Genomic DNA, 11334 nt, shown 5'->3' with positions numbered 1-11334 from the left:
TCATTGGGATGTTGATAGGAATTGCATTGAATCTGCAGATTGCTTTGGGTAATACTGACATTTTAACAATATTGTGTTCCAATCCATGAACATGGGATGTGTTGTGTCTTATTTCTTTTAGCAATGTTTTGTAGTTTTCATTGTACAAGTCTTCCATCTCCTTGGTGAAATTCATTCCTAAATATTTTATTCTTTTTGATGCTATTGTAAAAAGGATAAGTTTTATGTGATGCATATGTTTACCACAAGAAAGAAATAGAAAACTAAAAAAACTTACAGACCAGGGAGGGAGACAAATAACACAGGCATTGAAGTGGGGGGATAGGTGCACCAGGTGGCAGGGCTGGGCTATGCAGGGATACCATGGACAGCTGCACAGGTGGTGCACTGCACAACTCTAGGGGTTGCCACTCATATATACGATGATGCTGTATCAAGCAGGTGAGGCTTGATTATGCTGCATAACAAGTGACTCTACAATCTCATCAACTTACAGCAGTAAGGATTTCTTTCTTGCTCAGGCTGTATGTCTGACCATGTTGGCTCTGATGGCGTCTCTCAGGCCTCCAGGCTGATGGAGAAGCCCTTCTCTGGAACACTGTGGTCCCAGAGCAGAGGGAAAAGAGAGTAGGCTGGCTCCCACACTGGCTCCTAAAGCCCCTTCACTCCTATTTCACTGTCTACGTGTCCAGGGTCAAACACGCCATCAGTGGGGTGGGAAGTGGAACGGGCACCAGAGAGGGGCAGCCTCTTGCAAGTGTTAGAGGACGCCTGAGAACCATGCACTGAGGCAGGCCCCCCTGGAGGGCACCCTCCTGGTCCTAGCAGGGAGCTGAAAGGGGAGGTGGAGCTTCCAGCAGGAGAGAACATCTTGGATGGCCATTGGTCATTGGGGGTTGATGGTGCAGGCCAGCACAGCTGTGGGGGACCATGTGGGGCTCTGTGTGCAGCACGCAGCCCCAGCAGTGGCGGCTCATGTGCTTCTTGGGGGAACACCCCATGGGGAGCTCTCCAGGTCTGATGTTTGGGGCCTCTAACCAGGAAAGGGTCCTGGGAAGCCACAATCTCTCGGTCACCAGAGACCAGCCTTTCTAATGTGAATCCTTGAACTCCCTCCTTGAAACGGTTTCTGTCCTCTACTCAAACACTGACCACTTGGGATGAAAGGGCCTTGAACTTGAAACTGCATCCAATAAACACAACGTCTACCTCTTGCCAGGGTATGGTAACTCTGAGTTGGAGTGGTTGCTGACTGTCCGCTGGGCGTGTGGACAGGCTCCTTGCACTGCAGGAAGGAGGCACCCATGAGCTTCCTGCTCCACTCAGAGGGCATCCTCCACTTGTCTCAGCATCAGAACACCTGGGGGACCTGGGGAAGGGGAGCCTCTCGAGGGTTCACATCATGGAGTCCCCCAGGATATGAGACATTTCTCTGAGGCAGCCCTTCCAGAAGCTTCCATTCATTAAGCTGATTAACATTAAGACAATCAGCCTTTGAGGTTTCATCTTCCCTAAGTGGCCCATTTGAATACTTTTCTCTCATTTGCCTACACGTTCTCCCAACTTTTCCTTGCAGATCTCCAGTCCTTCCATGGTCTGGAGATTAATCCTGTTTTCCACTTTGAAGCTGCTGCATCCCGAGTGCCTGTTGATAACGTTCTCCCGTGAAAAGCTCCTTTCTCCTTCTGTAGAAGTAGGCAGAGCTGGCCACATCTTGCTTTGGTTTGAGCAGATTCCGTGTGGAAAGTCATGGTGGCTACAGTCTATCTTTTCCTCAAGCTCCCTCTCCTTTGCAAAGCCTAGCATTTTCGTGCATTCAGTACGCAGAGCTACCCGGAGAAACGATGCTGACAAAAGGTGAGATTTTCCACAGTGGCTGGAGGAGGGGCCCGAGGGGAGAGGTCACCATGAGTGCCTCCCTTTGGCAGTGAAGTGTCTTTTGATGGATGGCAGCGTGCCAAGCTCTCCAATAGGCTCGGCCAGGCAACGGCCGTCATCCAGTGGGTACACTGATTGGGTTTGACATCCGGTTACTGTCCTCAGAGCACCACAAAGAATGGCCAGTGCCTTCTGTGCTGCCGAAATTCTGCTATACCCCACAGGAGCAGGAGGGTGGGCTGACATGCCCCTTCCACGCACAGGGAGGGTGTCCTGGCCTCCGCGTGGAGCAGGCACCGCTCTCCAGTTTGTAGGGGGCACAGAGGAGACGGAGGCCGGGAGTAGAGGGCCTTGCCCACTGGGCCCAATGCAAGAAGAGTGGATGGAGCTGGGATCGTGGCCACCCAGGCAGCCACCTTTTTCCTCCCAGTTCCTAAAGGTGTTCTGTCCTCCCCGGCGGCTCTCCTCAGTCCGGTCTATCCTGTTTCCTGAATCTGCTCATGCTTCAAATCAGATTTTCTAGTCCTGACTGAAAGCGGAATACTGCCCAGGGCAAAACAGTAATTTCTGACCTGTCACTCTTGTGCGTTCCACAGGTGGTCACAGGGAGGTTATGAGCAAGGGGACAGGGGCAAAGCAGACAGAGGTGTGAGACTGGCAGGGTCCACCTTCTGCCCCCCAAAGGAGACTCCAGATCTCCCTCAGTTGTATGTTCTTGGGGCCCCTTACTCCCAATCCAGCCCAGCCTAACAGGGCCTCCCTCCCCTGGACGCTGAAGCCCTCTCCCCAACTACCTGGAGGTTAAGCTAGAAAGCACCACCAGCCCCCACTGGTGAAACTTGCTTCCCAACAGCAAAGGTATGAAATCTTCAGATTTCAAAAACGTGTTCTTCCAAACCCTTAAGCTTTTTCAATCTAGCGAAGAAAGCTTACCTTTCTGACCCAACCTGCAAAGAATTGTTTGAAAATCTGAAATACCCGAGGAAGACTCTGTCTGCCTTTACATAAAGTTTTGGGGCAGAAGCCATCAAGCTCAGAGCCTGCGAGAGTCATGTTCATGTCACCAGATGACACTTCTATCATCAGATCGCAGGTTCCATGGCTCAACGGTCAGGCTCTACTTTATTAACCCCACGGTTGTTCCACTTTGATATGCTGACCAAAGAACAAGTCTCACCCTACCACTACCAGTGTGTGGAGAAAGCCACGCCCTCCACTACTTGTGTGTGGAGAAAGCTATGCCCTTCGTGGCCCCAAGTGCTTCTATGGCAGCACAGCCCTACGCTAAATTGAGGACACCAAGTATAAAAAGATTCCTCCTTCCACCAGCTTGGGGGCCAATCCCAGCCAGGTTCTTTCCCTAGAAGCCCCCAAGCCCACAACGTGAGGCAGATTCCAGCTGTGAAGAGATGTTTATTAGGACCACTTGCTCACCTCTGGTTTGGGCGAAACCAAACTGTTGCCTTCTTTGAGCCGAGGTTGTTCCACCCTCACCCAACCTTCCATTCCCCAAAACAGGAGGCACTGATCAGTTTACTGCAGCACTTTTATTTCCTCACAATGACGCATTGCTGGGGCCTAATGTTCTCACATGACAGTAGAAAACCAAAATCTGTTGTCATCTCTTAGAGAATTGAGAATTGCGTACAAAAACCTTACATAAATTAAAAGAATAAATTTACAGGTGTGAATGCAAACTGTTTTCCAACTCAAGGTAAGTAACAACCCACGGTGTTCTGGCGGGAAAACTTCGGTAAGAAAGGAAAGCAAGTCCTAAGGCTCAGACCTTCCCAACCCCGTAAGACCGGCAAAACAGAAATGACAACTGGTTCAGGACTCCTGCCAGCCTCTAGAGAAATCCTGGAATAGGCAGCTCTGACACATTAATACCCTGCACAGATCGAGAGACTCCTGGTCTCCCAGATTCTCATCAAGCCATTGGATTTCTCTTCCATAAATGTGTTCTCACCTCAGCCACAAAGTGACGGAGCCGCGTGTTAACTAGGGGTTTAAATCAAAGATATGCACAGGATATTAAACATATACCAAGGGAAGAGTTAACTTGAATACAAGATCAAAATCAGCAACAAGTTCTACAATCCAGTGCTGATATCAGATACAAGCTTCTAGGACAAATTTCTTTTCAAAGGCTTATTCCAGTTTCATGAGGCTAGCATGAGGTGTATACATTTGCCAAGGCAAATTTATACTTCTGAATTAACTCATGCAGCAAATGCTACGCATCTGCTCGCAGTCCGTTTAGAAGCATTTGCGGTGGACAATGGAGGGGCCCGACTCGTCGTACTCCTGCTTGCTGATCCACATCTGCTGGAAGGTGGACAGCGAGGCCAGGATGGAGCCCCCGATCCACACCGAGTACTTGCGCTCGGGAGGAGCGATGATCTGGAAAAACAAGAACGTGGTTTTAGTCAGTGGCATTGTCTTCCCAGAAAGGCCGCCAAGCCCAAGCCCACAACCACCTCTGACTCACCTTGATCTTCATTGTGCTGGGGGCCAGAGCCGTGATCTCCTTCTGCATCCTGTCGGCGATGCCGGGATACATGGTGGTCCCACCAGACAGCACCGTGTTGGCATACAGGTCCTTCCGGATGTCGACATCACACTTCATGATAGAGTTGAAGGTAGTCTCGTGGATGCCACAGGACTCCATACCTAAGAGACAAAGCTCACTCTCAGCGGTCACGTTCAAGGTGAAAGGCACCTCGGCTCTCAACAGCCTCAGACGGAGGTCATGCTGCCTGCCTGACACCTACCCAAGAAGGAGGGCTGGAAGAGCGCCTCTGGACACCGGAACCGCTCATTGCCGATGGTGATCACCTGACCATCAGGCAGCTCGTAGCTCTTCTCCAAGGAGGAAGAGGACGCGGCGGTGGCCATCTCCTGCTCGAAGTCCAGGGCGACGTAGCAGAGCTTCTCCTTGATGTCACGCACGATTTCCCGCTCAGCTGTGGTGGTGAAGCTGTATCCACGCTCCGTGAGGATCTTCATGAGGTAGTCTGTCAGGTCCCGGCCAGCCAGGTCCAGACGCAGGATGGCGTGGGGGAGGGCGTACCCCTCGTAGATGGGCACCGTGTGGGTGACCCCATCCCCAGAGTCCATGACTATACCAGTGGTGCGGCCAGAAGCATACAGGGACAGCACAGCCTGGATGGCCACGTACATGGCCGGAGTGTTGAAAGTCTCGAACATGATCTGCAAGAGGCAACAGCTCCTTAGTCAATGGAAAGGACCCAGGACCACCCCATGCTCACACACCATGCCAGCATGCCACAAATGTGATGTGTGAAGAAAAGAAAAAGACGCAAGCAGAAACACAAATAAGAAACCTTGAGACTTCAGGGAGGAAATGCCAGGAGAACAGAACCCTGGAAATAGTGAAAGAAAACCTTGAATTTCAAAAATCAAAACTGAGCATGAAATGACTTGTGAAACAGATGGAACGGCCCAATCGACCCGGCCACGCTTACCTGGGTCATCTTCTCACGGTTGGCCTTGGGATTCAGGGGGGCCTCCGTCAGCAGCACGGGGTGCTCCTCGGGGGCCACACGCAGCTCGTTGTAGAAGGTGTGGTGCCAGATCTTCTCCATGTCGTCCCAATTGGTGACAATGCCGTGCTCAATGGGGTACTTGAGAGTCAGGATGCCACGCTTGCTCTGGGCCTCGTCGCCCACGTAGCTGTCCTTCTGCCCCATGCCCACCATGACGCCCTGGTGTCGGGGACGCCCAACGATGGACGGGAACACAGCCCGGGGAGCGTCATCCCCAGCAAAGCCCGCTTTGCACATGCCAGAGCCATTATCGATGACGAGCGCGGCGATTTCTTCTTCCATTGCGATCTACTCAAAAATGCAACCATCTCAGGCGCGCCCTGGAGCCCAGGAACAGCCCCTGCACAAATGTCCTCGCCGCGAGACGTTCCGCCTCCCCCCCGACCAGCCGCCCCGGCAACAGAGTAACCGTCTGGAACCGGGACTGGCTTTTATGTAACGCCCCCAGCAGCGTTGTTCCGCGAAGACACGGCCGGGTGCTCTCAGTACTGCGGTCCGGTCCCGGCCCCGCCCTCGCCCTGCCCCCTCCGCCGGCAGCACCCCCACTGAGTCCTCCATGGACCCGCCGGGGCGCGTCCCACCTCACCCACTCCACCCCGCCCGGCTACCCTTTGTTCCCGGCGTCGGCGCGGCCGGGCCTCTGGGGCCAGGAGCGAAAAGCGGGCCTGCGAAGGGGCGCGGGGGCCCGGATACCGGGCCAGGCCACACAGGCCTGGTCACTTACCGGCGGAGGAGGCGGCCGTAGGACGCGGAAAAACGAGCAGATAAGCGACGAGAGGACAAGGAGCGCGAGCCGGCTGCGGCGAGTGAGATCGACCACGGCCTCCCCCGCCCGTATTTAAGCGGAGCGGGGCGCGCGCGCGGGCCGGCGGCGCGCGCGGCCCCAGAACATGTCCATATATGGCGATCTTTCCGAACGCCGGGCGCCCATTGGCCCGCCCGGCAGGGGCACGTGGGGCCCCGCGCCCGGTCCCGCCCCCCACCCGCCCCGCCCCCAACCGCGCCGCCCCCGCGCGCCCGAGACCCTGCGAGCGAGACCACGCGCGGGCTGGCGCTGGCCGGCGCGGGGGCGGGGTGGGTGGGCGTCCCCGGGGATCGCAGGGCGGGGTGCAGAGGATGCCGCGGAGCTGACCCGCCGGCCCCGCCCCGGGACTGCTGGGCGCTGTTGGGGAGGGCCCGGCTGCACCCCGAAACTGCCTGGCCCGGGGCTGGGCGGCATTCGGAGCCGGTTGTGCGCCCGCGGCCGGCCCCGCAGGGGGGGGCTTTGCTCCCCGGGCGCCCCCTTCGAGCTTTCTCCCCGAGGCTCTGCAGGCCGCGAAGGCGGGTTCCCGGCGCCGGGCTGGGGGAGGGGAGGGTGGTGGTCCCCGCCGGCTGCCCATGCGGCATTGTGGGCCCCATGGTCCGGGGGAGTCCCGGGGAGCCGTGACCTCGCCCCTGTCACGATGGAAAGGAGCCGCCCGTTCCCTAGCGCAGCCATGACCGCGTAGTCCCCTCCGCCGGAGTTGGGGCGCTCGGGGGTCCCTGACGGTGCAGAAACGGGGTCGCTGGCGGTGCAGAGACTGGCCCCGTTATACCACACCCAATACATCCTGCCCCTCAAACCGCAAGCCCGATTGTCCCCAGGCGGGGGCTCCACTCCGGGTTTGGGGCCACCCCCTCCCTGTCCGTTGGGGAGAGGGTGGAGCTTTGTTTCACTTTAGTCATCTTTGGGCATCGTAGGGAAACTGAGGCAGGGAAGAGTAGTTTTGACCGCTTGAACTGTCAACTCACCCCTAAACTTGAGAAGGGGAACTCTCTCTTCTGTTTATGACACTAGAAGTAAACCCAATGGACCCCGGCAGCCCTGGGGCTGTGGTTTTCCCGGGTCCAGGGCGCGCCCTTTTCCCCAGGAGCCTGCTCTTGAAGACCTGTCATCTCTGGCAGGGTCCTGGTCACACCTGCTGCTTCCAGTGCTTTCGTTATGCCCGGAGGGAACCAGGTACTACGGTTTCCTTGGACTTACTTGTAAGCTTTCGGGATTGCTCAGTACAGAATTAAACATCAGAGGAGTCATGTGTAAGAGCACACTGGCCATGAGGGGTGACAGTGGTGCCGGACTGAGTGAGTCTGGGGACTCGTCCAAGGTCCGGGCGCGCTGGGCTCTACCCGGGCTGATGTCTGATGGGGGGCGAGGCCGGGCGCCCCAAGAGCCCTGAAAGGTCAGCTGGTGTCCACATCTACCTTGGGCTAGGCAGGTAAAGCAGCCGCCCAGCCCACCTGCGGACTGCAGTCACCCAGATGCCAAGGCCATGCCTATGGCCACCCATGCCACCAGGCCTAGCTGGGTCCCAGACTCCCCAGACTTTCCAAGGGTGTAGGGCAAGGCTACTGTCCATCAGGTGTGTGCTCCACCCATGGAAGAACTTGGGGCTGGGCCTCCGGAAAACCCACCCTTACAGGGGCTCCTGGGCACAACCACCGGCCTTCAACCCCCAGGTGGGGGCGTCAGTGTGCGAAGAAGACTGCAACACTTGGGGGTCCCAAGATGTCACACACGAGAAGTGGGAAGTATCCAGTATCCAAGGCGTCGCGTCCTGTGTCTGCCCACCCCGCATTCCACTCAGGCTCCCTCGACTGCGGGGGCCTCCCCTCCTCGGACTCCAGTTCCCTCTGGCACTCCTTTGTCTGGTGTGCCCGGCTGCTTCGTGGAACAGATGGGGAGGGGGCAGAGGCCGTTGGAACCTCTGTCCCCGTTCCCCCTTCCTTCTTTCTCACCTTGCAGTCCGCAGGGCGCTGGGTGCACGGCCGAAGGGTTGTGGGGGGAAGTGGGGCGGGGCCTGGGAGCCCCGAGATTTCCAGGGCTTCCCCCTTCGGTAGGCCGCCAGCCCGCCACCAGCAGGGCCGGGCTGCGGGGGAGGGCAAGGGGCGCTCTCAGCCGGCCTGGCGCTGGCTGGGGTGGGGGAGCAGTTTCCAGTTCCGCGGCTGTGTCACCCGGCGCGGTGGGGCGGGGGGGGGGTCAAGGTGAGGCCACAGGTGTGCGGGTGCGGGGTGGTGGCGCGCGGCGCGGCCATATTTGGCCATTTCGGCGCCGGCGGAGCCCCGCCCATCGCCCGGGAAGCCGCAGCCTGGGCAGCCCCGTCCCCGCCCGCCGCCGGCCCTGAGTCACCGGCCGGGCGGGGGGCGGAAGTAATGGACTGGGGGCGCCGGGCGCGCTCCTATCCTTATTTAGTCAAGGAGGCCGCGGATTGGTCGGCGGAACAAAGGGGCGGTGGCGGGGGGCGGGGAGGCCCCGGCGCCTTCGAGGAGGCGGGGCGGGGCGGGGAGGGCACCGGCAGCTTCTCCCACCCTCACCGCGGGCCTCCGCGGGCCTTCGCGGGCCTCAGCGGGTCCGGGAGACCTCGCTGCATCGCGTCACGCCCGGCCGCAAGAGTGCAGCGTGGGGGTGCGCGCGGGCCCAGAGGTCACGTGGCCCGGGCGGGGGGAAGCGGAGCTGGAGGCTTGGCGGTGGGGGGGCGGGCAGGGGGCGACGACCCTCCTGGGAAGCACCATCCGGAACCAGGAGTAAGTGGACGCCGTGGGTCCAGGGACCGGGCCCCAGGTAGAGCGAGACCTCCAAGCCCCAAACAGGGGGTTGGGGAACGCCGCATTCTGCGCTGAGATTTTTCTGTTTTGCAATCGGGCAGTGCGAGGCCTCGCCCAAGGTCATCTCAGGGCTGTGCTCGTGGAAGCGCACGGCTGCCCCCACCCCTCCTGAAGCTGGAGAGGCCCTGGAGCCCCTTGGGAGGGGACCACACGGATGTGGCAGCCCCTGGCTTGGGTCAGCAGGGAGGCCCTGGGAGGAGGGAGAGTCAGCAACTGCACTTCTGCCCAGAAGTGGGTGTGTCCTTCCCAGCTTGAGGATGCAGACTTGGGGCTCAGAGAAATGATGTGAGTTTTTTAGCCCAGTGCTGGTTTGGTGCATTTATTGTGACCTTGCTGCATCTCGTTTCATCTTCTATCCATTTAACGGCTGAGAAGACAGTGGTGCAGGGAGGTGGCATCACCTTGCAAGGAAGTCTGGCGTAGCTGAGACTTAGCCCCAGGCCTCCCCAGCCCTGGACACTGCCAGGCAACCCCAGCTCAGGGTCCTTCCCTTGTCCCTCCCTCTGACACCCACACCAGCCTGGCGTCTCCTTGCTCCAGCCTCCAGGGATGCTTCCCGGGATCCAGGTCACCTCTGCACCTGGTAGCCTCACCCCTAGCCCATCACCCCACCCCTGCCTTCTGCCTCTCTCCACCTCCCAACTAGCCAGTTACTTGCCAGGCAGACAGCGTAGGGAACTTGGTAACGAGTCCCCCTTCGGGCCTTTTCCTCTGCCAGGAATGTCTTTCCTTCCCCTCCCTCCAAATACAACATGGGATCCTGAGTTGGATCCTGGAACGCAAAAGAAGACGGTAGTGGAAGAACTGGTGAAATCCGAATAAAGTCTGGAGTTTAATTAATTAAGTACCAAAGTCAGTCTCTCAGTACAATTGTACCATGACTGTGTAAGATGTTAACATTAGGGGAAACCGGGTAGAGAGGCTGCAGAAATGCTAATACTGTCTTTGTGACATTTGTGTAAATCTAAAATTATCTCATAATAAAAACTTCGTTTTAAAAATGCCAAGGAGTACTTCCCTGGTGGTCCAGTGGTTAAGACTCCGCGCTTCCACTGTAGGGGGTGTGGATTCAATCCCTGGTCAGGGAAGTTCCACGTGCGGAGCGGTGCAGCCAAAAAAAAAAAAGCCCAGGAAAACCAAAGTTTCCCTACCCTCAGCTCACTGTCCTATTCTCTCAGGCTTGTGGATCAAATGCAAGATGAGTGTTCTGCCACCTAAAACCTCCAGGTCACTGGGCTGGCTCCCACTGGGGCAGGGGCAGCCTCTGGAGTGGCTCTGTCTGCTTGGAACAAGGGTCCCCAGGCTGCCCTGGTAGGCAAGGTCAGCTTACTGCTGGCTTGGCCAGCCTGCCTCTGAGTTTCAGGTCAATGAACAGAGTCAGGGCCACACATTTCTGTCTCTGGTCTTAAGTGTCCAGTGGGGCTTGTTCTCCTGCCGGCACTTTACAGACAGTCATGGAGGGTCCATATATCCCAAGGCACCCTGGAGGCCAGGGCTCCAGCCCCACGCCCTGCGGAGCCACCCTGGCGGCCAGCTGCTCGGGCACTTAGGCATTGGTGAGTTGTCAGGTGCGCTGTGCTCAACCCTGCCATTTGTTCTGTGCCAGCATGCACTGGGCCAGGCCTCTTCGTGTGTCATCCAGTCCTCACTGCATAAGGCAGGGAAACTGAGGCTCGCAGTGTGCAGCCCCCACATGAAGTTGGGGTGTCAGGTACACAGAGACACCCAGGCCAAGGCTTCACTGCTCCGGCAGTGGAGGGCTCCAGGCATTTTGAAGACAGGCCCCACTGGAGTTTATTGGAGGTTCCCATCGCCCCACTGTGGTGCAGCAGGAACCAGGGAGGCCTCTGGAAGAACACTGGGTTGGGAGTCGGGACCTGAGTTCTGAGCCTCAACTTATGTAAAGAAGATGGGCCAATGATGTGAGGGGTGTGTGGCCCACCAGAGGCTCTGAGGCTGGTACCCCTCCTGCACTGGATGATAGGTCTGGGGACAGGAGACCATTGGGTGGCCCAGTGAACTTTCCCCAAGCCGCACCACTGAGGTTTTCCAGACCTCTGGCCTCAATGTCCCCAGGCATTCAGTTTTCGATGATGATTAAGCTGTACTCACTCAGCGCCTCTGTGTGTCAGACCTGAGATTACCAGGAGCGGCGGCCTCCTTACTCTGCTTTCAAGGGCACACCCCCCAGGCCTCGTTCCACTGGGCCTTGGGGGACAGTGACAGCGCTGCCTACACCACTGAGCAGGCTGCTGGACCTGGTACA

The 11334-nt window shown here is 57.8% G+C and overlaps 1 protein-coding gene across 1 annotated transcript; it reads right to left on the bottom strand.

Moving 5' to 3' along the window:
- Positions 1–3406: 3406 nt before the first annotated feature.
- Positions 3407–6331, bottom strand: ACTG1 (actin gamma 1). Its single transcript, XM_060134776.1, has 5 exons — positions 6172–6331; positions 5367–5735; positions 4653–5091; positions 4370–4551; positions 3407–4281 (listed from the first exon to the last, which is right to left on the bottom strand). The coding sequence occupies exons 2-5, from the start codon at positions 5727–5729 to the stop codon at positions 4138–4140; spliced, it is 1128 nt and encodes a 375-aa protein (XP_059990759.1). The 5' UTR covers positions 5730–5735; positions 6172–6331; the 3' UTR covers positions 3407–4137.
- Between the last annotated feature and the right edge of the window lie 5003 nt (positions 6332–11334).

The sequence above is a fragment of the Lagenorhynchus albirostris genome, chromosome 20 (assembly GCF_949774975.1).
Source record: "Lagenorhynchus albirostris chromosome 20, mLagAlb1.1, whole genome shotgun sequence".
NCBI classification, from domain to species: Eukaryota; Metazoa; Chordata; class Mammalia; order Artiodactyla; family Delphinidae; genus Lagenorhynchus; species Lagenorhynchus albirostris.
Note: the sequence above shows the minus strand (reverse complement) of the source record. Positions and strands in the feature narration are given on the sequence as shown.